Consider the following 25,826-nt stretch of genomic DNA (forward strand, 5'->3'; position numbering starts at 1 on the left):
TCTGAGCATATGAATTGCAGACTTGCAGTGACAATTTAACGGTCCACCCCATCAGCTCTCCTATGCTAAGGTAAGGGTACCGGTGGAAAAAAGTGGAACTCTGAGACCTGGGATGGGTACATTTACACAGACATGGATGAGGCTGAGAACAGCCAAGCTCCAAGTCCCCCTGAATCTCCGTGCCTGAGGAGGCAGCCTTCCCCAAGTCTCCGAGGCAGTCATCTTTTCTCTGCATAAAGGTCTTTCAGTGACTGCACCTCACGAGGCAGTGTCTAGTCCCCTTAGGGCCCCTGTTTGGCTACTATAAAAGGCAGAGGAGTCATGGGGAAATGACAGATATCACAAATGTTAGTCAGGTGGTGATAACAAAAACTTTGCAATTCCAGAGGTGGTATCTTCCCTGGAGCAAATTAACACAGCACTAGGCACCTGATATGGATGGAACAACTGACCTAGAAACTGCTTTTTCCTTCATTCCCATTGATAAGCAAAGTCAGAATAGATTTGCATTCACGAGGTGGGAACAAGAGTATTCACTTTACTATTCGTGTCTCAGGACAATGCCAGCTCCCTTGTTCTCTGTTGTACTATAGACCCAAGGGACTCCAAACATCTTGACATCCCACGGAATACCATACTGGTCCATTATATTGATAACGTTATGCTGGCAGGTCCTGGCAAACAGGAAATAGCAGTCACCCTGAATGCTTTTGTGATTAATATGCATAAATACACACACAGAGAGACACTATATAGACATATATATAAAACAAAGAAGCCTATCTTTTCTTGACTTTACTGTGAATGGATCCCTTATTTCACTGTTTGATGTTCACTGTTTCAAACAAACACTTTTTATCACAAAGTTGCTTTCTACTTCTGTTTTACTTAGAATGGCTGCAGAGTTTCATCAAATGTTGTTTCAGCATCTTTGATCACACTCAGTGGTGTGCTGGCGAATGTTAACAGCTGGTGCTGCAGCACACGGGGGGGGGGGGGGGGGGGGGAGGGGGGAGGAGGGGGGAGGGGGGGGTGGTTTCCATGATGTAAAGATTCCCATCAGACCTGATTTCAAGCTGCTGATGTAATGTCACTGAATGCAGAGATAGAATTTTTCTATCTATACTAATCAGTAAAATTGGTTTACCTTTTTCAGGATCTCTATTTATGAGGTTTTGGCATGAGAGTTATATTAAACTTGAAAATAAAGTAGAAAAGCTTCCATCTTTTCCCATTAACTTATTGATCTAGAATAGCCTCATTAATGTAGTAATCATGTGTTTAATCAAAGTTAGGTGGAAATGCCACTGAGCTTTGTGCCTCACTTAGTGCTAGATGCTTGGCTGCCTTTTCCATTCCTTATCTGAATACTGTTGTTCTCATTTTCTATGACCCGTAGCTAATTGCTGTGAATGTATACATTCGAGTTCTGTCTCCTTGCATATGCCACAGAACCACATCTACATACACACATATTTCTTTCTTTACCAGAGTGGGTGTTTGTCTATTCTGTTGGATTTTCAAAGAATCAACTCTTGGTCTTAAAATCAAACATAGATTTGAGGTTGTTTGTTTTTTAAAGATTTTATTTTTATTTTTATTTTTTGGAGAGACTGAGAGCATGAGCAGGAAGGAGAGGGAGAGAGACTCTAAAGCACACTCTGTGCTGAGTGCTGAGCACAGAGCACCGATTGGGTCTTGATCCTGCCACCCCGAGATCATGACCTGAGCCGAAACCAAGAGTCAGGTGCTTAACTGATTGAGCCACCCAGGTGCCCCTGAAGCTGTTTTCTAATGCATTAATTTCTGTTCAAAACTTTAAAAATTCTCTTTTACTTTCTTTTGGTTTTATTTTTTGTCTCCTAGAACCTGGAGTTGAATGACTAGTTGATTTATTTTCAGTCTTTCTCATTCAATATGATAAAAGAGTTATTAATTACTCTCATGAAGGTCATTCATCTAACAAACAGCTACTGAGTAACTGCTATGTTCTGGGTTCTAGTAAATGGGATGGGTAAGCTAGAGCCCGCCTACGGGTTTGGACCACCACCGGCTTTTGTGTGGACTGTGAGTTAAGAATGATTTTTACAGGTTTAAAGTTGCAAAACAAAGATTATGCAATAGAGATCACTTGTGGCCTGAGAAGACTAAAATATTTCCATCTGGTCCCTTACAGAAAAAGTTTGCAGGCTGCTGGTCTAGTGTAATGGCAGTAGAGATGCCCAGGCAGTTACCATTAACCAGAACCCTTCCACCCCAGAGTGTGCCTAACGTGGAGATTTCTATCTTGGTCATCATCCTCCAGTGTAGCGATTCTCAAATGTTTTTATATATTTATTTCATTCACATACAAAATATTTTTCATCAGCAATATTTCCCATCACAGATGTCCCCCGTAAAGAGGGAGAGGGGAACCTTAAGGACCACTGCTTCACTGCCACCATTCTCAACAGTCTATAATAATGCAAATGTTAATTTTGATTTATCAGTGAACATTTCAGTGATGTGGCTCTTTCTCTCTGGTCTTCTGGTTAAAAAGAAAACTATTTTTAATGTCCTTTAAAAATATTTATTTTTGGTCATGTTAGAAATCAGTGTTGTTTTGACATTAAGTTGATAATTACCAAGTGATTTTGTCAAAGTCTGGGAAAATCGCTGAAATCTGGCCTTGGCCCAGCTATCTATGCTATGAAGTTTCTGAGGGAGATATATAAATGAGCCAATGGCAAATGAAAAACAACCTTGATGTTTTCTAAGATTATACTGGTATACCCAACACCGAGGCCTCTGGTAATCCCTCCCCCCCCCCCCCACACACACACCCCCACTTCCTCAATGCAAGGAATTTAGACCAGGCCTGAGGAGGCTTTCCCTTAAGCCCAAATCCAAATACTATCACAGTCACATATCATAACTCCTAAACGTTCTTGTCGTAATGATGTGGTTTGAAGTGCGGTTCGGTAGCCAATGGCCAAGAAAGAATTCCTGAGACTTTGTCAGTGCAAAAAAGGGTGGGTTTAATTATAGCACAGGGACAGGGACCTGTGGGCAAAAAGAGCTGCACTGGGGTTGTGAGGAGTGACTGATTATATTCCTATCCTGTGGAGGGGAGGGTGACATTAGGGTCCCAGGAAATTGAGTCTATAGGTTTCTGGAGGTCTAGCTATTGATAAGATTGCTTTTTTTCGTTTTTTATTTTAAATATTTTATTTATTTGGGAGGGAGAGAGAGCGCGCATGGGCACAAGCAGGGGGAGCGGCAGGCAGAGGAGAGGAAGCAGCAGGCTCCGCGAGGAGCGGAGAGCCCGGAAGTGGGGCTTGATCCCAAGGCCCTGGGATCATGACCTGAGCCGAAGGCAGATGCTTCACCGACTGAGCCATCCAGGTGCCCCAAGATTGCTTTTTCTCTTATAAGTCATTAAGACAGTTGCAAAACTGATGGGAGATTCGTGTCATGCATGACTGTGATCTCTATCAGTTAACCATTTGTTTTTCCTCTTCCTTTGCTCTTGGGCAGCCAGGAGTGCCTGAGGAATGTCACACCTTTCCCACCTGGTGGTGGTGGTGGTGGTGGATGGGGGGGGGGGGTCGCAAAGTATTAGCTTGTGCTTTGCCCTCAGCACACCTTTTGCTCCCTCATCAGTAAGACAGTAAGGCAGCGGGCCAGGCCCGTAGCCCAGGTTGAGAGGAGTATACTAAGAGAAGCAAAACCACAAAGGACCATGCACCCTAACCACTTTCTTTTTTAATTCCAATATAATTAATGCACAGTGTTATATTAGTTTCGGGTGTACACTTAGTGACTCCACACTTCTGTACATTACTCAGTGCTCATCACAGTAAGTGCACTCTTCATCCCCTTCACCTATGTCACCCATCCCCCCACCCACCTCCCCTCTGGTAACCATCAGTTTTTCTCTAGAGTTGAGAGTATGGTTTTTTGTCTCTTTGTTTTCTCTCATCCTTTGTTTCTTAAACTCCACATGAGTAAAATCATATGCCATTTGTCTTTCTCTGACTTATTAGCATTATATAGCCTTATACCTTCTAGATCCATCCACGTTGCAAATGGCAAGATTTCATTCTTTTCTATGGCTCAGAAATATTCCAATTTGTGTGTGTGTGTTCTTTATCCATTCATCTATGGATGGACACTCGGGCTGCTTCCATAATTTGGCTATTTTAAATAATGCTGCAATAAACATAGGGGTTCATCTATCTCTTTGAATTAGTTGTTTTCATTTTCTTTGGGTAAATACCCAGTAGTGCAATTACTTGATCATATGGTAATTCTATTTTTAACTTTTTGAGGTACCTCCATAGTGTTTTCCACAGCAGCCACACCAGCCGGCATTCCCACCAACAGTGCACGAGGGTACCTTTTTCTCCACATCCTCGCCAACACTTGTGGTTTCCTGTGTTTTTTTATTTTAGCCTTTCTGACAGATGTGAGGGGATCTCTCGTGGCGGTTTTGGCTTGCATTTCCCTGATGATGAATGCTGTTGAGCATCTTTTCACATGTCTGACACCCTACCCACTTTTTCAATAAGTTAGACTGAGCTTTTAGGGCTCTGAAAGACCCTTCCATGCAGCCAAGTGAGAGCACAGGAATGGTGGCTGCTTCTGTCTCACATGGGCCTCTCTTATATTGCCTTACCTATTGCTTCCACACTGTTGAAACAGAGGTAGTAAAGATGACCCTAGGGGCGCCTGGGTGGCTCAGTCGTTAAGCGTCTGCCTTCGGCTCAGGTCATGATCCCAGGGTCCTGGGATCGAGCCCCGCGCCGGGCTCCCTGCTCAGCGGGAAGCCTGCTTCTCCCTCTCCCACTCCCCCTGCTTGTGTTCCCTCTCTCGCTGTCTCTCTCTCTGTCAAATAAATAAATAAAATCTTTAAAAAAAAAAAAAGATGACCCTAAAAATCCCACCCATTTTGAGGCACTTGACTCACGGTGACAACCCTCCACATATCCCCCTCCCCGCCCCCCCCCACCACCACACACTAAAGGCAAAACAGAAATCTACTGCTGAACCGTGTCCTCAAATCTCACCCCAAAAGATCAGTACTGTATACAAGTTCAGCGTAGAGGATGCATACTAACCCTAACCCTAACTGTAAAGAGAATAAAATCGAATTTAAAAACGCCCAGTTTGTAACCTTTCATGTAACATTTGGACCAAAAAGCCTTGTAAATGTAGTATTTTGAAATGGGATGCTTTCCTGCTCTTGGGGACCAGAGACACCGTCTAGCATACATATGACCGCACAGTACCAGAGAACCATGCTGATTTCACATATTTGAGCTAAGTAAGAGTCGCAGAGAGCTCCCTACCACAAAATAAAAGTTGTCACGCGGACGAGGCATACCTCTCAGAATAGAACCCAGAACCGGAACTGTGAATTCCAAGGCACATCAGACGCATTTGCATTAGAACACGCCCCCTCCCTTGCACCGGACACATTTGCATTGCAGCTGAGTAAGGTCCACATCGCAAAGGATCTCTGTAGCTTCACTGCGTGGCACAGCCTGAGTCCTGGGCTGTCAGTTTCAAATGAATGAATACATCATGGACCTGAAAGACAACCATCTGTTTTTCTACTTTCTGCTTCCTGATAGGTAGAGACGCTGTTCCCATGTTACAGATGGAAGGAAAGCTAAACCACAAGTTCGGAGCATCAGAATGGCTTTATTATGGACTTAGGGCTGTAGCCACAATGGTGTATGTAATCAGATCATTCCCACGAACACGTATGGGGCGGATGAAACACAGGAGAACTTGGGTGGTCACATGGATAGACACTGATCTATGCCAAGAAATCGGATCAGGATAAAAATCATGTAGCTTAAGTACTTAGAGCTGTGCAAAATCAAATCCTCACTTTGCGACGAAGATGTGGGGGGGGGGGAGCGGGTGGAAGAAGAGGTAAGGGATAAAGGGGGTTCTTACTTGTATGTGGGCAGTTTTGGGGAAGAGAGCCATGTCCTCCACTGATTCTATCACGTTGCTGCCGTTTCCCTCCCACCGTCATGGAAATAAGTTTTTGGGATACAGGTAACGTCCGGTCAACTAAGTTCCTATGGAGGCAAGAGGAATAAGATAAACAAAGGTAGAACCGCCAGGATTCACGTCTTTTATTCCGCCGCCCGCCCCCGTCCGCCCCCAACGCCAGGGGAGGTGCACGAAGTTCTGTCACAAGCAGAAAGTCACTTAGTTAAGGTGATTCATCAGATGCCCTGTCCCGAGGGGGAGACGCTTTCCTGCAGAACGAGGTGAAGGAGGTGGTTCTGCTCAGCACTCAGCAGTGGCCACATCTCCACTTGCAGCGACTTGACGGCTTCTGTGTCCTTTTCGTGGGTAGCCATGACCAAGGACTGGAGCAGCAGGAACAGCTCCTCGGGAAGCTGGCCACTGCTCTCCTGCCCGTGGCTGTCGAAAGCCTCCCAGGAGTACTTCTCCAGGGTGTGGGCGTGCTCCGGCAGGAGCTTGGCGGGCGGCGGCTGCAGGAGCAGCAGCAGCAGCACGCGGGACACCTCGCAGCGGACCAACACATCCGAGAAGGCGCCCAGCGCGGCGGGAGAGGGCGCGCCGGGCGCGGAGCCGGCGCTCGGAGGGAGCAGCGCGGCGGGCAGGGCCGGGGCCGCGCCGGGGCCCACCTGCTGCCCTGGCAGCGGCGGCGGCGGCGGCGGCGGCGGCGGCGGCTGCACCGGGTGGCTGCCGTGCTCCCGCGCCAGGCGCTGCATGCGCGTGAAGACCGCCAGGGCACCGTTGTAGTCGCGCGCCAGCAGCTGGCAGGAGGCGGCGTCGCCAAGAGCCTGCAGCGCGGCCAGGGGCAGCTGCGGCAGCTGCAGCTGGGCGGCGCGCTGGAAGTGGCCGGCGGCGGCGGCCGGCTGGCCCAGGTCGCGCAGGGCGGCGGCCAGCTCGAGGCAGAGGGCGGCGGCGGCGGCCGGCTGGCCCAAGTCGAGGTGCAGGCGCACGGCGGCGCCCAGAGCGCTGGCCGCGGCCTGCAGCGGCTCCCCGTAGGCTGCCGGGCAGACGAGTCGCTGGCGCGCGTCGCGCTCCTGCCGCAGGAAGAGTCGGGCGGCCTCGGTCAGCGCCAGCGCCTCCCCAGGCCCGTGGAAGAGCGCCTGCTGGCAGCGCGCCACCGCCAGCTGGCACCAGGCCGCGTAGGGCAGGCACTCCTGGGCACGCAGCTCGCGGCCCAACTGGCCAAACTGCTCGCCCGCCTCCGCCACGTTCGGCTTCCGCAGGAACCGCTTCTTCAGCTTGCTGGACACCTGGCGGTAGCGGGCCAGGAAATCCCCAGCCTCGGACCCGGGGCCCGCACCGCCACCCAGGCCGGCGGCGGACGACGCCATGTTCGCCGCCCTCGCGCTGACGCAGGCCGTCGGACGTGGCGGCGCCTGTAGCGACGTGCCTTGCGTCCCGCCGGCCCGGGCTGGCTGCGCGACCGCGCGCGCTCGCGGAGCCCGCGCGCGCCGGTGCCCTGGGGGATGGGCAGACGCGCGGGATCCGCGGCCGGAGACCTCGCGGGGCGCCCGTTGTCTATGGAAATCGTGGGTCCTGGGGCGGGGCCTGGCCAGGTGCCCGCTGTTGCCAGGCGACAGCCTGCGCACCCAGGTTGCTACTCCAGGCGGCTCCTAGCGTCCGGAACCGGAACCCGAGGAAAACTCAACTCGCGATCCCGCGTGGCCCGAAAGCCAAGTTTGCACGTTTCATGATTGCCAGCCCCGCCACCCCGTCCGTCCTCAACCTTCCAAAGCCCCTGCCCCACTAGAGCCCAGGCCAACAGGTCTGCCCACCCCTCCGTCCCGCACCCGGGTCGCCGTTGCACGTGTTCACCCCTTCACGACGCCACGGTCACATGGTCTCTGAGCTCCAGCCCAAGGAACACCGTCCTTCCCGGGACCGTCCCGGGCTCCGACGTGCTCGGAGCCAAGGCGGGGAAGGCGGGGAAGGCGGGGGGGGGGGGCCTTCTGTGCCCCGGCCTCACCCCCCTCCCCACCGCAGCCAGCCTCTCCCACCCAGGGCCACCCCCTGCACTGTCCCCGAGAGAAACGGCTCTTCTCAGTCCTCCCCGAGCCGGACCCCTCCCCGCGCCGCAGCCAGACGCCGCCAGCACCCGCGACCCCCGCCCCGTCCCTCCCGGGAGACGGACGTCCCCCAACCACGTCCCACACAAAGCGACTGAAGCACACACACGGGGTTCTTTCTTTCGTTCGCTTTTATTGCTTTGACCAAAAGGGGTTCCTTGCCCCACTTTTCTGGACCGTCAAGGGCTTTGCCCAAGGCACCTGCCAGGCCGGGGCCGCCCCAGCGGTGAGCAGACCTGACTGGCCGGCCGAGGCCCGCGAACCCGGCTCACGTTGGGCAGCTAGTCCCAGGCCGGGGCCACCTGGGAGATGGTCGTAGCCCCCAAGAAGCCGCTGAGCAGCGCGTTGTTGTGGACGGCCATGTCCACGAGCTCCGGGGTGATGCGCCTGCCGCCGCTGTTCCGGGCCTCGTTGCCTGCCAGCTCCAGGACCGTGGCCGTCAGGTACTGGATGACGGCCGCTAGGAAGACCGCTGCGGACGAGCCCAGGCGCCGGGCGTAGTGGCCCTCCCTCAGGCGGCGCTCCACGTGGCTCACGGAGAACGACAGCTCGGCTCGGGCAGTGCGGGAGCGGGCCCGCCTCTGGCCCCTGGACGACCCTCGACGGCTCCTTTTCCCCGGCATGCTGGGCCTTGGCTGCGCTTTCTCCGACGGGCCTAGCTCTGCGCTGCGCTGCGCTGCGCGCTTTCTCCGACGGGCCTAGCTCTGCGGTGCGCTGCGGTGCGGTGCGCGCTTTCTCCGACGGGCCTAGCTCTGCGCTGCGGTGCGGTGCGGTGCGCGCTTTCTCCGACGGGCCTAGCTCTGCGCTGCGGTGCGGTGCGGTGCGCGCTTTCTCCGACGGGCCTAGCTCTGCGCTGCGGTGCGGTGCCAGCTGGCCCAACTTCTCCAACCAGCCGGTCGTTGGGCCCCTGAGCCGCCGTCTCCTAGCGACCACGGACCGACCCGTTTCATTGGTCCGGGGACACGCTTCGTAACACGTAGATCCGGTGAGGTCACTGCTTTCCCATCGGCCCCTGCTGGGAGCCTGGGCCCGCCAGGAAACGGCGCCGGCAGGAGCCTGCTCACCCTGCCCCCCTGCAACCTCTCTTGGAGGGAATGCTCACTTTTCCGCCCCACGGGGACGTTGTACAGAAAAAAAAAACAAACCGGACGTGGCGGGTCCGGTGGTACCGAGCAGACACTCGAGGTGTCGGGCGACCAACACGACTCTCTAGTTCCAAAACGTGCGCACCACCCCAAGAAGAGACCCCTGCACCTGTCAGGCAGTCACTCCCCCCACGGCACCTCCGTCCCTCCCCACCCCCCCCCCCCGCCCCCCGTAGCCCCCAGGCCACCACTCATCTGCTTCCGGCCCACAGAGGTTTGCCTCTTCGGGAGACTCACCTAGAGATGGGATCGTAAGACCAATAGGTGGCTTTTGGGGTCGCGCTGCTTTCACCCAGCACCCACGTTTCCATGAGGGTTCCTCCACGTGGTAGCCTGAATCAGCACCTCGTGTCTTTCGACGGCCGAAGAATATCCCACGGCCGTGGATAGACCACGTGTCGTGCATCCCGTGCGTCAGTGGACGGGCCTTGCGGTGCTTTCCACCTTGGGGCAGATGGGAAGGAAGAGCGCTGCGGGGACGTTCCCGGAGTACAGGCTTCTGTCGGAGCGCCTGGTCCCCACGCCTTCGGGTATAGAGCTAGGAGTGGGATTGCGGGGTCCTTCCTATGGTCATCCTATGTGTAACTTCCCGAGGAGCTGCCCAACGGATTCCCACGGCAGCGGTACCACTTTCCAATCCCAGTAGCACTGTGCGACGGTCCCAGTTCTGCCACACCCTCGCCCAAACTTGTCATTTTCCACTTGTTTTGTTTCTCTTGTGCCTGGAAGAGCCATCCTACTGGGTGTGAAGTGCTATCTCATGGTGACTTTTTCTTAGAGAGGGAGACGGGGGGAGGAGCAGAGGGAGGGGGGAGAGAGAGAGAGAGAGAGAGAATCTTAAGCAGGCTCCATGCCCGGTGCAGAGCCCACCGTGGAGCCTGACGTGGGGCTGGATCTCACAACCCTGAGATCATGCATGACCTGAGCCGAGGTCCAGAGTCCAAACGTTCAACCGACTGAGCCACCCAGGCGCCCCTGCTGGTGCTTTTGATCTGCACGTCCCTAACGGCTATAACGATGTTGAGCAGCTTTTCATGTGCCTCTTGGCCATTTGTACATGAGCGTCGGAGGAACGGCTGCTCAAGTCCTTTGCCCGTTGTTTAACTGCCTTGTTCGCCTTGTCTGCTCAAGTCCTTTGCCCATTGTTTAACCGGGTTGTTCACCTCTTTGTTGTTGAGGTCTAAGCATTCTTGAGGCATTCTGAAAAATACGCCCTTATCACATACATGATTTGCAAATGCTTCTCCCATCCTGGGGAGGGGGAGGTTGGCCTTTCACTTTCCACACAGGTCCTCCTTCTTTTGTGGCTATGCTTTTGCTACCATTTTTAAGGAACTGTTGCGTAACAGAGTCTCTAGGGAGAGTCCTTTGATGCACAAATGTTTTTGGTTTGGATGGGGTACAGTTTTGTTTCTCTCCTCCTCCTCCATTCCTCCTTCTTCCTCTTCCCCTCCTCCCTTTCTTGTAGCTGTGCTTTTGCTGCCATATTTAAGGAACCATTGCATAATCAAATCCACCAGGATTTACATCTATGGTTTATTCCAAGGGTTTCATAGTTTCCTTGCTTACATTTAGGTTTGTGATCCAGTTTTGGAGTTCATTTGCAGACACGGTTTCAGACTGGACTCCGCATTCTTTCTTTTGTCTGTGGACATTCAGTTTTCCCAGCACCATTCCTTGAAGAGATTGCACATTCCTACATTGAATGGCCTGACCACCCTTGTTCAATATCAGCTATTCATAAATCTGTGAATTTATTTCTCACTCTAAATTCCAAAACATTGACCTACATGTCTACCGTTATGCCACCATTATGCCGTTTTGGGGATTGCTTGGAAATTGGGAAGTGTGGGTCCTCCAACTTTGTTCTTCTTTTTCCAGATTGTTTTGGCTGTCTGTGTCCCTTGCAGTTCCATATGCATTTAGGATTGGCTTTAACATTTCTGCAAAACAAGTCACTGAGATTTTGATAGGGGTTGTATTGAATCTCTATATTGCCTTGGGGACTATGGCCATCTTAACAATATTAAATGTTCAGTTTACTGAAACAGGATGACTTTCCATTTATTTAGGTCCTCTTTAATTTCTTTCAGCAACAATTTGTAATTTTCAGTGCACAAGTCTTGCACCTCCTTGGCTAAATTTATTCCTATGCATTTAATTCCATTTGATGATATATTTTTTAAAGATTTTATTTATTTATTTGACAGACAGAGACACAGGGAGAGAGGGAACACAAGCAGAGGGAGTGGGAGAGGGAGAAGCAGGTTTCCCACAGAGCAGGGAGCCCGATGCGGGGCTCGATCCCAGGACCCTGGGATCATGACCTAAGCCAAAGGCAGACGCTTAACGACTGAGCCACCCAGGTGCTCCATCCATTTGATGATATTTTAAATAGAATTGTTGGGGGTGTCTGGGTGGCTCAGTCAGTTAAGTGTCTGCCTTTGGCTCAGGTCATGATCTCAGGGTCCTAGAGTTGAGTCCCCCATCGGGCTCCCTGCTCATCAGGGATCTGCTTCTCCCTCTGCCCCTCCCCCCTGCTGATGCTCTCTTTCAAATAAATTAATAAAATCTTTAAAAAAATAGAATTGTCAATTTCATTTTAGATTTTTTCATTGCTACTATATAGAAACACAACTGATTTTTGTGTGTTGATCTCATATCCTGCTACTTTGTTGAATTCACTTATTAACTCTATGTGTTTTGTGTATTGTTTAGGATTTTTTATATGTAAGATTATGTCATCTGAGAATAGAGATAGTTTTCCTTCTTCATTTCCAATTTAGAAGCCTTTTATTTCTTTTTCTTGTGTCATTGCTCTGGCTAGGATTTCCATTACAATCCTGAATAGAAGCAGCGAAAGCAAGAATTCTTGTCTTGTTCCTGATGTTAGGGGAAAAGCTTTCAGTCTTCCACCATTGAGTATGACATTAGCTATGGGTATTTCATAAATGCCCTTTATTATGTTTGGTAATTCCTGTTCTATTCCTAGTTTGCTGTTGTTTTTTGTCAGGAAAAATTGGGTTTTGCTCAATGCTTTTTCTGCATCAATTGAGAGGATCATGTGGGTTTTTTCAACTTTGTTTTATTAATTTAGTGTTAAATAATTTTCTTATGTTGAAGCATCTTTGTATTCCTGGGAGAATTCCTATTTGGACATGAAATGTAATATTTATAATGTGCTGCTGGATTCAGTTTGCTAAAATTATTTGAGGATTTCTGCATCTATATTCTTTTTTTTAAAGATTTTCTTTATTTATTTGAGACAGAGGGAGAGCACAAGCAGGGAGGAGTATCAGAGGGAGAGGGAGAAGCAGACTCCCCACTGTGCAGGGAGCCCAACACGGGGCTCATTCCCAGGACCTTGAGATCATGACCTGAACAGAAGGCAGATGCTTAACCAACTGAGCCACCCAGGCGCTCCTATATTCTTTTTTTTAGAGATTTTATTTATTTATTTGAGAAAGTGAGTGTGAGCAAGTGAGAGAGAGAACACGAGTGGGGGGAGGAGCAGAGGGAGAGGGAGAAGCAGACTCCCCACTGACATTGGAGCCCAACACGGGGCTCGATCCTGGGACTCCAGATCATGACCTGAGCCAAAGGCAGACACTTAACCAACTGAGCCACCCAGGCACCCCTCTATATTCTTGTTTCAAAGATTTTTTGTTTATTATATGAAAGAGAGAGAATGAGTGGGGGGAGGCAGAGTGAGAGGAAGAAGCAGGCTCCCTGGGGAGCCCGCTGTGGGACTCGATCCCGAGACCCTATGATCATGACCTGAGCTGAAGGCAGTCGCTTAACTGACTGAGCCACCCAGGCGCCCCGGCAAAACAATTTCTTAGAAAATTCCCCATAATACTATTACTCTGCTGTGTGATTATATAACAGACTTACACTGATTCCTATTTTAGTGTATTCAAGCAGATACAAATCCCAGGTGTTTTGTAAAAGATAACTTTCAACTTTCCGGGGCGCCTGGGTGGCTCAGTCGTTAAGCATCTGCCTTCGGCTCAGGTCATGATCCCAGGGTTCTGGGACCAAGCCCCGCATCGGGCTCCCTGCTTGGTGGGAAGCCTGCTTCTCCCTCTCCCACTCCCCCAGCTTATGTTCCTTCTCTCACTTTGTCTGTCTCTCTCAAATAAATAAAAATCTTTAAAAAAATTTTTTTTCAACTTTCCTTATACTATGTGCCATGGTTTAAATCTAGGCCTTTTGAATAGGCATTACTATCATATTTCTCAAACTGTGTTCCTTTTCCTTTAAATATGCTGTGCACTTTCCTCTGGAACCTAGACTTGTCAAGGTCTTAAACCCCACATGATGGATGTTAACATGTGTCTCGAATTCATACACAAGGAATTATTAATTAAAGCCTCACAGTTCATGCACACACACACACACAGCCCACATTCTTGGAAGATTATTCTGAGGCCAGTAAGTGAGGCAGACTTTCACAGCTGACTCTGGCCTAAGCTGGTGCTTCTCAAACTTCGAATTCTGATTCAGTAGATCCGGAATAGAGCCCAAGATACAGTATTTCTAAATGCTGATACTGCAGGATTAGCAAGGCCCTAAATGGCTTCCTCAACTTTGATGAGCCTTTTACAGGACCCCAAAATAGAAGACCACTTCACCTGCCCAGACTTAATCTCCCTTGTTCCATTCTTCTTCCAGGTGTTTCTCTCCTTCATGTATTCCATTCTCACATCTGTCTAGCTGGAATGGTTTTATTTGTGTGTGTTGAATGCTGTTGAGAAACACACAAAGCAAGATTAGGAGGCAGATATGATTGGGAGGAATTGCTTTTTACTGTCTCCACTTGCCATGTACCTGTGCTAATTCCTCCCTACAGGTCTTCTTTGGCAATGTGGATTCATCTGGGATAAAACACAATATTTTTAACCCTCCAATTATTGCTCGGTACATCCGTTTGCACCCAACACATTACAGCATCCGCAGCACTCTTCGCATGGAGCTGATGGGCTGTGATTTAAACAGTAAGTGCCAAGTCATCATGTGTCCTTCCCTCTCCCAACCCTGGGGAGGATGACTAACTGTCCTAGTGTTCTGAAGAGTAGGGGGATTTCCCAGGGCACAAAACTATTAATGCTAAAACCAGCCCAGTCCTGAGCAAACCCAGGACTTGGTCATTTGAAACATGGGATTCCCTAGGGGCAGCACCTCCCAAGGTACTATTAACAAGGCAAATCAAAGTCAAACAGAACTGAGAAGGGCTGACCCAAAAATGAGGGGCAGGTCAGGTTAACAGTAACAGAATCGGTGCCGAAGTCAATGCCTGAGAAATGACGTCAGGATGACAGTTGCCCTGTGGGTGCGTCTTCTCCTGACGATTACATCCCTTTCATTTCTCTGAGGTTGCAGCATGCCACTGGGAATGGAGAATAAAGCAATATCGGATGCCCAGATTACTGCCTCATCCTACTTAAACAGTATGTTTGCCACTTGGTCTCCTTCACAAGCCCGATTACACCTCCAGGGGAGGACTAACGCCTGGAGACCTCAGGTAAGAGGCAACAAATTTGCCATTTAACTGATGCAGAGGAGGGAGTACAGGTTGGGAAAGAATAGGGAAGGTCCTTGACTGTTTCTTTAGAGGCATTTCTGTCACCTGACTGTTCCCAAAAAAGTGTCAAGGGTGGTTGGCTCTGGGGGGAAAAATCCCCGTAGATGTCTAGTGGATGTGCCATGTGATCTCACACAGCATTTGTGGGGGGAAATGATCCCTAATTGAACCTCCTAGAAGCAGAATCTCTATATGCAATCCTGGGCAGATGTCTGTGAAGGACTTGCAGTAGCTGAAGTAGTTTCTCGGTGCCTCAAAGGAAAGTGCCACAGCCATGTACAGTTCATTGGGCACAGTTGTTTTTCCAGAACCAGTGAATTTGTGATTTTCAATCACTGAATAGCTTTTGGTGATGAATGCAGTCAATGGTCTCTGCTCCTCCAAGGGGCTTACTTTAAGCAAAACAGCTTGTATAACACTTTGCCGAACTTGTAATACTCTAGTCCATCTATATACGGCTCTATATTCATTTAGCCAACATTTACTGAGCACCTATTGAATGGCAGACGGATACAGGGACAAATCATGAAAAATTTCGGCAATGAAGTTGCTTAGAGTCTAATAAGGGAGACTGACAAAGAGACCATTAAGATGCAGAGTGATACGTGCTATGACATGGTGAAGAAAGGATGTGGGGATTTCTGGGAGCAAATAGTAAGCAACAGGATACTAGTCTAACTGACTTCCCCAGGCAAATAATCCAAAAGAGTGGCTGCAAGTGGACTTCCAGAAGATAATGAGAGTCACAGGAATAACCACGCAGGGGGTAAAATCGCTCCTTACCAGCATGTATGTGAAGGAGTTCCTCATCAGCAGTAGTCAAGATGGCCACAACTGGACTCTTTTTCTTCACAATGGCAAAGTAAAGGTATGCTGGTCTCATGCGAAAGGCACAAGAGCTCTCCTAGGGCTTGACATTTAGAAACATAACAAGGTTGATATAAGATCAAACTTTCAAGATAAATTTTATTGAGTCTCTATAGTAATAGGACACCATGAAAGACATTTTGGGAGGACACAGTGACTCCAAGCAAGGACGTACAATCCCAGGAAAGAGCAGAGTAGAGCCAAAAGTTGATTATCCTCATGGATGTTGATGTCATCCAGGATGATGGCAAGAATCAGAGGGCTGAAGAAGAATGAGAGTTACTTGCCAGATGTTTAAAGATGTCTGTATCCTCATCAGCAACTTAGAGTCCCAAGCCTCGTTGATCTTTAACATATGGGACCCAGACAATCTTCCTTCTTGATGTGGGTTTGCTGGATAAGTCAACAAATTATGCTAATTAGAGGACATGACAAAAGTCTTGCTATCCCATGAGTAATGAGAGAATGAATAGTTCATCTCTATGGTCTCTTTTCTTTTTCATCAAGAATTAATCATGGTGTGGCCCTTACCAATCTCCTTTGCTCTCTAAGCTCCCCCCCCCCCATACTAAGAAACTCTCAGGTCCCTAAAAACAGCATGTTATTTCTCATACCAGGCTTTTACATTCTACCTGTTTACATACTGTTTATTCTACCTAGAACAATTCTTTCCTAGGTACTTAGCACTGCCCTTTACTTGGCTCATTCTTTAAGTCTCAGATAAACATCTTCTCCTCCAGGAAGAATTCCCTGATCCTCCAATGCTGGATTAGACTTCTGCTTCTGGCAGTTCAGTGGACCAGAGTATAGATAATATGTATGCTAGAGGATATTCCCATTTTTTAAAGGGTATATCTCTGATACGTGCTACCATATGGATGAACTTTGAATGCATTATGTTAAATGAAATAGGCCACACCCCATGGTGGGGCATGGGAAATGTGGTGTCCAGAAATAGGCCAGACATAAAAGGACCATTTATATGAGTGTATTAGTGAGGCTTCTCCAGAGAAACAGATCCAATAGAATGTGTGTGTGCATGCACACCTATGTATGTGTGTGTATAAAGAGATTATTGTAAGGAACTGGCTTATGATTATGAAGACTGACAAGTCCCAAGATCTGCAGGGTGAACCAGCAAGCTGGAGACCCAGGAGTACCAATGGTCTAGTTCCGGTCCGAGTCCAAAAGCCTGAGAACCAAGGTAGCTGATGGTGTAAATTCCAGGCCGAAGGCCAGCAGGCTCAAGACTTAGGAAGGGCCAGTAATTCAGTTTGAGCCCCAAAGCTGGAAAAGCCAATGTCCCAGTTCCAAGGCAGTCAGGCAGGAAGAGTTCTTATTCAGAGGAAGGTCAGCCTTTTTATTCTCTTCAGGCTTTCAAAGGTTTGGAAGAAAATCTGCTTTATTCACTCTACCATTTGAATGTTAATCTTACCCAAAAACATCCTCACAGACACACCCAGAATAGTGTTTGACCAAATATCCGGGTACCTCCTGACCTAGGCAAGTTGGCACACAGAATTAACAATTATAATGAGGTACCTGGAATAGGCAAGTTCATGGAGACTGAAAGTAGAACAGAGGTTACCGAAGACTTGGGGAGAGGATAATGGAGAGTTACTGTCTAATGCATAGAGTTTCAGTTTTGCAAGATGAAGAATTCTGGAGATGGATGGTGGTGATGCTTGTACAACATTGTGAATCTATTTAATGCCACTGAATTGTACACTTAAAACTGGTCAAAATGGTAAATTATATGTTATGTATATATTATCACAATAAGAAGGCTATCTCACTTATAGTACATACTTCTTTTTTTTTAAAGATTTTATTTATTTATTTGAGAGGGAGAGAGAGCAGGCAAGAGCACAAGAGCAGAGGGAGGGAGAAGCAGACTCCCCACTGAGCAGGGAGCCCAACGATCCCAGGACCCAGGGATCATGACCTAAGCCGAAGGCAGACACTTCACTGAGCCACCCAGGCACTCTATAGTACATACCTTTTTTTTTTCCTTCCTTCTCCTAGTCTTTTATTTGTTAAGCAGTAGTCTTTAATAATAAATGCCAAAGGAAAGCAACAAACAAAAGCAGGGGATGTGCATAGTGGATGGGAAATGACTGTGAGCCATGGCAGACCAGAAGTTCCTGTTTTGTTCTGTGGGGCGAGGAGTCTGCAATGTGGTGTGCTCATCTTTCTTCTCCCCCACAAAGGTCTCAAACAGCTTAGATGGGAGGCTGAACGTGATGACTGGTCCTAATTTTTGCTATTCAGCCATTTTTCTTTTTTTTCTTAAAGATTTTCTTGATCGTGCTCTCTGACTCCGTACATTCCAGACTGTTCAATGGATTTGTAATAAACTTCCAAGATGAAGGGAAATTTCTTGCTCATTGTTTGCCTGAAATCTTGGCTTGCATTCATCTTATTAAACAAAAAATATGCTCCAAAAACGCCCAAGGGTTCAACTACTAAAACTCCTTTAAAGATCTTCTTTGCCACTGGTTCCATAGTGCGGGCCATCCTGAGGTGCATACTTCTTAATGCATTGTTACACTCGGAAACAAGGAAAGGGGACTCTCCAGTCCCCAAATAAAACCCCATGAGCTTTTATTTGAAAATAATGAGCTGAAATCATAGCAAACAGAGGTAAAATATGAGAAAATGTAAAATGGATGAGCTTTCCTAAAGGAAAATGCTTATATTAGTGTTATTAGGAGACTAAGCTTTGAGCAAAATGCAAGGAAAACTGAACGCATTAGGTAATGAACCCCAGAAGGGAGCTAAAGTAGCTGCAGGTTAGTAGCACCTCCTGGCATCTGGAAGTCCACTCAGAAGAAAGCACTCCCAGTATAGGTCTCCAAGATTCCCACATCCTTAAATGATAAGATCATAAATATTAGCAAACATGCAAGACAACCAACCAACTTGACTACAAGTGAGCAGAGGGGCTCCTGGCTGGCTCAGTCGGTAGAGCATATGACTCTTGATCTCAGAGTCATGAGTTCAAGCCCCCAGATTGGGTGTGGAGCCTACTTTTTTTAAGATTTTATTTATTTATTTGAGAGAGAGAAAGCACAAGCAGGGGGAGTGGGAGAGGGAGAAGCAGACTCCCCACTGAGCAGAGAGCCTGACACGGGGACTCAATCCCAGGACCCCAGGATCATGACCTGAGCCGAAGGCAGACGCTCCACCGACTGAGCCACCCAGGCGTCCCGGGTGTGGAGCCTACTTTAAAAAAATTAATGAAATTAAATTTAAAAAAACAAGTGAGCAAGAACAATCAATACAGAGTTAGTATCGAAAAACATCAGATATTGATGAACTATGAAAACATAAAAATAAATGACAAATTATCCAAAATTATTAGGCGGTTTTCGGAAAACAAAAGTACTTTTAGAAATGAAAAGCATAGGGGTGCCTGGGTGGCTCAGTTGGTTAAGCATCTGCCTTCGGCTTGGGTCATGGTCCTGCGGTCCTGGGATAGAGTCCTGCATCGGGCTCCTTGCTCAGCAGAGAGCCTGTTTCTCCTCTCCCTCTACCTACTGCTCCCCCTGCTTGTGCTCTCTCACTCGCTCGCGCTCTCTGTCAAATAAATAAATAAAATCTTTGAAAAAAAAAAAGAAATGAAAAACATAGTTGTTGAAGCTTGAAAATCAAAGAAAGACTTAGGGGCGCCTGGGTGGCTCAGTCGTTAAGCGTCTGCCTTCGGCTCAGGTCATGATCCCAGGGTCCTGGGATCGAGCCCCGCATCAGGCTCCCTGCTCAGTGGGAAGCCTGCTTATCTCTCTCCCACTCCCCCTGCTTGTGTTCCCTCTCTGTGTCTCTCTCTGTCAAATAAATAAAATCTTAAAAAAAAAAAAAAAGAAAGACTTAATAGCAGATTAGACACAGCCAAAGAGAATTTAGTCAATAGGAAGATATAGCTGAAGAAATTACCTAGGATGGAGCACAGAAGACAAGACATATAAAAGGAAATTACATAACCGGAATCCCAGAATGAAAGGGAAAATACAGTGGAGAAATGGCAAAATGTTCACTTTAAAAAGAAAACTGCCAGTTATTTTACCTGCAAAAATGGATTTTTTTGGAATAGCAGAGAATTCCAATCTGGAACAAGCAAGCTAGGGCCGAACCATAGTCAAGTCTACAGAACAAAAGAGAGGCACACCCTTTTAATACAGGAAAGGGGGGAGTTGGGAGGAGCTGTTATAAACAAAAAGTCCATTGGAATAAACTGGAAGTTGGAAGTGTAGTGGTTTCTCATTGGCTGAGTTGTGACTGTCTCTTATTGGCTGGGCTGTTGCGGGGATGAGGGTGGAGGAGGGGTGAACCTTTCTCCCTTCTGCTCTGGTAGTAAAGTAGTAAAGAAAATGGTATCCTTTTGTTGGATTTTCAATTGAGGATAAGTGGTAAGGTGTGAGAGCTCACCCTGCTGGCCTCCTGACTCCATTCTAAAGGAGGTTTCCTTTTATTAATTTTCACAAAACAAACAAGGACTAGCACTTTTGCCACTTCTATTCAACATGTCACTGGAAGTTATAACCAGAGAAATTAGTCAAGAGAAAGAAATAAAAGGCATCTAAATTGGAAAGGAAGAAATAAATCTTTCTTCACCAGTGCTATGAATATATATTTTTAATTGCATAAAACCACCCATAACTCACCTACAGAATAGCTAGAATACAAAGAATACTATAAGTTTCTATTTACAAGTAAGTAGAAAATAAACATGCAGAGCCAGCTGAGCTAGCTCCAGAGCTCACTCTGGAGAGTCTAGGAGAGACTGTGCAAAAAAAAAAAGAGAAAAGGTCAGTGGTAGAAAACAAAATCACTTCTGGAAAGAGAAATTCCCACCCTGAGTGAAGAAATACTAATATTCAAGACCTGTGGATCAGAGCATTGGCTTCTGGAACCAAAAGGAAAGGGATTGAAAGTATGTAGGACTGGAGGTGACACTGTTTCTGGTGAAGGGCGATATATCTGTTGGAGGCTTGGTGATGAACAAGAACAGAAATCAACTGGTGGAAATCAAGTGTCCTATAAAAGCAAAAACATCACAAGACGCGAGCCCCTTTCTGTCCCATCTATTAAAGAAATTGCACTTCACTTTATCAACAGTAGAGGGTGCTCCTGGACTAATAAACCTAATACTCCACCCAACTTTCTTATCCCTGCCTACATAAAATCATCTGTTATTTCTGGAACAAGAAATTATAAAGAACTTCTAAATGAACAGAAAACAGCAAACGAGGTAAAATGTGTTATTGTTCTTGATTTTTCACTGCCTCCTTCCTTGAAAACTCCATTGACTTTGGGCTTGGCAATAGTACTCATTTTGACCAATGGAATGTGAGTCCGAACAGAAACTTTAAATGTGTGTGTTTGACTCAGTCTCTTGTGCCTCTGCCATGAGATAAAAATGTCCAACCTGAGAAGACACATGGAACAGGAGCCTCGGCCTGGAGCAGAGCTTCCTTGAACCCAGAGCATTCTTTGTCTCTAGATACCACTTCCCAGTAAAAGGAAGCTGGGATCCTTATTTATTTATTTATTTATTTATTTATTTATTTATTTATTTATTTAAGATTTTATTTATTTATTTGAGAGAGAGAGAGAGGAGGGTCAGAGGGAGAAACAGACTCCCTGTCGAGCAGGGAGCCCGATGCGGGACTCGATCCTGGGACTCGATCCCAGGACTCCAGGATCATGACCTGAGCCGAAGGCAGTCGCTTAACCAACTGAGCCACCCAGGCGCCCCGAAGCTGGGATTCTTAGAAAAATTACTGATTCCAAAGCTGGAGCAAAGAAACTGCCAGGTAATCTTGGAACATCTTGGTGTGCCAGAATGCACAAACACTAATGGGGTCTTATAAAAAGGACACAAGAGCTGGATTGAAGGGGTTCCTGCTGGCCAAATTTGAGACAATTTGAGCATCAAAAAGAATAATGATGGTAATGGATTATAATACGTACGATAAAGAAAGAATCCAGGAGTCCAGAATCATAGTTTAAAATATAAAGGGGGAGGAGGAGCTTTTCTCCATAGAAGAATTCCAGCTAAGAAATGTAGAAGAAATGACAAAATTAGGAAATCAATTTGCATTCATCAATATACTATTTAATACTTGTAGGGAACTTTAATGAATGCTGAAACCATTGGATGAAAGCTTGATGGGGAATATTTACACGGTCTCAAAGTATCATCCCGCAGATTGTTAGGGAAGGGAAATGATCACCTTTATAACAGAGTGATCTGGTGGGCACCACCTTTACCGTGTGATCACACTTTGCATCATCAATTTATGGGACAAACTAGCATCATGTGTCCCCTGATATGATGTAATGGGAAGGACACATCATGCACTGGGTTTTCTCACTAAAAATATTTAACCAAGGGGCACCTGGGTGGCGCAGTTGGTTAAGCGTCAGACTCTTGGTATAGGCTGAGGACTTGATCTCAGGGTTGTGAGATGCAGTCCCGTGTGAGATTCCCTCTGCTCCTCCCGCTTGGGTGTGCTCGCTCGCTCTCTCTGTCTCTAAAATCAATCAATCAATCAATGTTAAAAAAATATTTAACCAAAATCTAATAATGAGAAAACAGACAAATTTAGAATGTGGGTTCTACAACACAATAGTCCTACACTTTTAAAAATGTCCATGTCATGAAGGACAAAAAAAGTCCAGATACTAGGAGTCTGTTCTAGATTAAAGGTGATTTAAAGAGATATGATAAGTAAATGTGATGTGTGGTTTTTATTAGATTCTGGATTGGAAAAATTGTATAAAGGGTATCATACTGATAACTGGAAATTTTAGAATACTAGGCTATATTATATCAATATTACATTGGGGGATATGAAAATGTTATTCTGTGGTTATAAATACCCTATTTTTAGGTTTGACATGCTGAAGTAGTTAGAAGCAAAATGACATGAGGTTTACAACTTCCTTTCAAGTAGTTCAGAAAATGTGTGTGTGTGTGTGTGTGTGTGTGTGTGTGTGTGTGTAAGCATGTGTGTAGAGAAATAGAGAGATAATATGTTAACAATTACTGAATCTAGGTGAAGGATTTAAGTGTTCATTGCATTATTCTTTCAATTTCTTGAGGTTGATAACATTTTAAAATTAAAACTTGAGGGGACAAAGCAAGGAATAAGTCTAACAGAAGCCGTACAAGCCTCCAAATATACCGTAAACATTTGTCGAAAAATCCCAGAACAGGGACTTTAATGTTTCTCAAGAGTTTCATCAAACACACAAACTTTAACAAATGTTTATAGTGTATTTGCCATGTATATACATTATACTATATATTCTATGTGACCAAGGTCTCTGACCCTCATGGAGCTGACTGACATTGTGTTGCTTTTGTTATTATCCTCCAGTTAGTACCAAGAGGTGTGAAACCAACGTCTGAAAGCAAGTCACGTTGGTTGGACCGTAGATACCATTTAGTGAGGGCTTGTTGTGCACTTTCCTGGGCAAAAGTCTGACTCCCCCCTCCACACGGCTCAGCAGGCAGACGCGTGGCGTAACCTCGCACAAAACATTCAATTTCACTAAGATTTTGGCAAGTGGGTGAGAACATTCCAGATATAAGGCATAGCTGGAGCAAAGGCCTCCACAGCAGGCTAGCCAGGTGCTCTTAATTCTAGATGTCACTTTCCCAGGCCGATGCATAGGATGCAGAGTCATCCAGTCACCCACCCACCCCCACCCCCCTGGTTCAGTCCGGGACTCCTGGAAGCATGGACTACTCAGTGGGGAGTGGAAAAACGTCTGTGCATTGCAGTGGGCCCTGCGATAGATGCTAGTGAGGCGGAGGGCCATGTCGGGGCCGGAGGGATGGGTTTGCGGCTGACACAGTAGGAGGCCAATGGAGCGGGGGACGGGGGACCAACATTGTAATGTTCTTCCTGTCAGACAACTAATCAATGCTATCTTTCTTCTTTCAGGTTTTTCAGGGAAATCAAGACTCTTTCACACCTGTGGTGAACTCTCTAGACCCGCCACTACTGACTCGCTACCTTCGAATTTACCCCCAGAGCTGGGCACGCCAGATCGCCCTGAGGCTGGAGGTTCTGGGCTGTGCGGCACAGCAGCTGTCCTGAGGGTGCAGCACCCCTCAGACTTGTCTTCTGCCTCCGAGCCCAGCCTCCAGGTTATTTCCTGCCCCACGATGCCCGTGGCGCCCTGACTTCTCTGTGTGGGGCAGGAAATAACCTGGTCCTAGCAGACACTGCCCGGAAGCCTCCCAAATCAACTGTCATTAATCCTGCGCTTCCTGGGAGCGTTGCATTCAGTTGAACTCTTCACCATTTGCTGCAACTGCTCCCAGATTGGCTTTTCCTTCCCATGTAATGAGGAAAGGAGAAGACTCATCTGGAAAGCATTCTCCTCCTGACAAATTAGGTCTCTCACACAGCCACCACTTCCTCTTTTGTAGAAAAACAGTGTGTTTAAAGTTGGCAGAAGATATTCATGATGTAAGCATTTCAGATTAGGCTTTATACATTTAAAATAAAACTCTCATTTGTTTCTTATCCTGGTGAAGCATGGAGCAAAACACGTTTGGGGATCATATCGCCACAGCCTTGAAGCCAAAGGCAAGTCATCTTAACAATCTGCAAAATGTAGATAATGTCAGAACCAGTACATAAAGTCTATTTTTGCCTCCTTATAGATATAGGTATAGATAGATACAATTATCTTAGTTGGTCATACTCTTCCCTCAAAAACTAGTGTTTTTAAACTGAGACTCACAGGTGGGATTCAAGAACCGCCCCCCTCAATTCCCTGACATTATATACAACATTATGTATGAATGCATATGTGCGTTTTTCTGACAACAGTGTCCAGAGATTTCATCAGAGTTTTAAAGGAGCGAATGGCTTTAAAGAGTTCAATTTAATCTCAGAAGGATGTACAAATAAAGCCATTTGGTCTTAATTCTAATCAACAAGGAAAATAATAGGTTAGGATCACAGAAGTAAAATGACAATGTCCCCTTGAAATTTGTGGTGACCAAGAAAGGTAATAATCATAATAGATTTCTAAAGAGCGTATTTTTAATATTCCCACAGAGAAACAAGGAGAATCCATGGCTATCTGGGATAGGAGCTTCACCTGTATAATTCTAGTGATACACTTATTTTACTCCCTCCCTCAGCTAATTTCCTGCTGAAACACAGCAAAAATGAAGCAGGGGAAATTCTATACCGTGACGGGAAACTAGAGTCCCAATTACATAGTTGGAGTTTCAAGGAGTCAGAAGAACACTGAGCTGGCGAAAGCAGAGCGAAAAGACCTCTAGTGCAGGACGCGCCTCCACCTGCTTCTTACACCTGCTTGCCCCCCTCACTATGACTCCACAAACATTTCCTAGATGGCAAAGGGGGCTAGAGGCAAGGATAAACCATAGAGCAGTTGGAGGAAGCATCCAAAGTTGGCAATCCAGAGCAATTTAAAAACAGGAGTTCCTAGTATAAGAGAAAAATGTATTACAATCTCAGAAGAAGTAAGAAAATAAATGCTTTTTTTCCACAAGCTAGAGCATTTTCTAATAATCCTGCTTGACGCTGATCCGACCTTTTGGGGGAATGTAGCACAAACCACAACGATGAAGGTACAAAGGGTCATAATTCTGTAAGATTGTAAGGTCAGAGGTTAATTTACAAAAATCAATAAATTGTTTTTCTTAATAGCCTGGTAGAAAAGTTAACCCCAAAGGTGATATGGTTTTATTTCCTGTAAAAGTTTAGTCATTCTTATGTCTAACTTAATGACCTTGTTTTGGCATTCTTTTCCTATTGACTATATACATCTCTATTTCTCAAATGCTCTTGGACCCAGGCCTTTTGTCTTCCTGCTGGTTTCCTCAATAACTAGTTAAATAAAATCTTGGCACATACAAACAAATGCCTTCGGGATCTGTATTTTTACACTGGAAATAAAAATGTGAACACTCATATTAAAAACAAACAGAGGCACTGAATAGCAGGATGGAGACTTTAGAAAACCAAATTAGTGACTTAGAAAACCAGATTAAATTGAGCCCAGAGTAGAAAGTGATATCATTTACGAGAGGTAAAATAAAATTTTAAAAATTAGAAATGGAGCCTTGATCCAGGAGAAGACTTTATA

The 25,826-nt window shown here is 46.6% G+C and overlaps 3 protein-coding genes and 1 long non-coding RNA gene across 21 annotated transcripts in view; 1 reads left to right on the forward strand and 3 right to left on the reverse strand.

The window, feature by feature from the left end:
- F8 (coagulation factor VIII) overlaps positions 1-25,601 on the forward strand; it is a 128,539-nt gene extending 102,938 nt beyond the window's left edge. For 11 of the 18 annotated variants that reach the window (XM_078064133.1, XM_078064128.1, XM_078064130.1 and 8 more), the window contains 4 exons: positions 14,088-14,232; positions 14,611-14,759; positions 15,511-15,687; positions 23,639-25,601. In XM_078064133.1, the coding sequence (XP_077920259.1) occupies positions 14,088-14,232; positions 14,611-14,759; positions 15,511-15,687; positions 23,639-23,794 (627 nt within the window). In that variant the 3' untranslated portion in view covers positions 23,795-25,601. Of the gene's footprint in view, positions 1-14,087; positions 14,233-14,610; positions 14,760-15,510; positions 15,688-23,638 lie in introns of those variants that run through there. The other 7 variants (XR_013444560.1, XR_013444562.1, XR_013444558.1 and 4 more) reach the window with 6 other exon arrangements.
- Positions 5,666-7,569, reverse strand: F8A1 (coagulation factor VIII associated 1). The gene has a single exon (XM_036111121.2). It carries the CDS (start codon positions 7,353-7,355, stop codon positions 6,225-6,227), a length of 1,131 nt encoding a protein of 376 aa, XP_035967014.2. The 5' UTR covers positions 7,356-7,569; the 3' UTR covers positions 5,666-6,224.
- Positions 8,210-9,372, reverse strand: H2AB1 (H2A.B variant histone 1). Its single transcript, XM_036111122.2, has one exon. The coding sequence runs from the start codon at positions 8,711-8,713 to the stop codon at positions 8,372-8,374; it is 342 nt and encodes a 113-aa protein (XP_035967015.1). The 5' UTR covers positions 8,714-9,372; the 3' UTR covers positions 8,210-8,371.
- LOC118547565 (uncharacterized) lies at positions 15,761-20,159 on the reverse strand. The gene is made up of 2 exons (XR_004923162.2): positions 19,750-20,159; positions 15,761-16,079 (listed from the first exon to the last, which is right to left on the reverse strand). It is a non-coding gene; the product is annotated as an uncharacterized LOC118547565 (long non-coding RNA).
- Positions 25,602-25,826: the final 225 nt, after the last annotated feature.

Source organism: Halichoerus grypus, chromosome X (genome assembly GCF_964656455.1).
Source record: "Halichoerus grypus chromosome X, mHalGry1.hap1.1, whole genome shotgun sequence".
Lineage (NCBI taxonomy): Eukaryota > Metazoa > Chordata > Mammalia > Carnivora > Phocidae > Halichoerus > Halichoerus grypus.

Excerpts from the sequence above, each read along its gene's own strand:
- F8A1 (XM_036111121.2), bottom strand. The coding sequence starts at position 7,355 with ATGGCGTCGTCCGCCGCCGGCCTGGGTGGCGGTGCGGGCCCCGGGTCC.
- H2AB1 (XM_036111122.2), bottom strand. The coding sequence starts at position 8,713 with ATGCCGGGGAAAAGGAGCCGTCGAGGGTCGTCCAGGGGCCAGAGGCGG.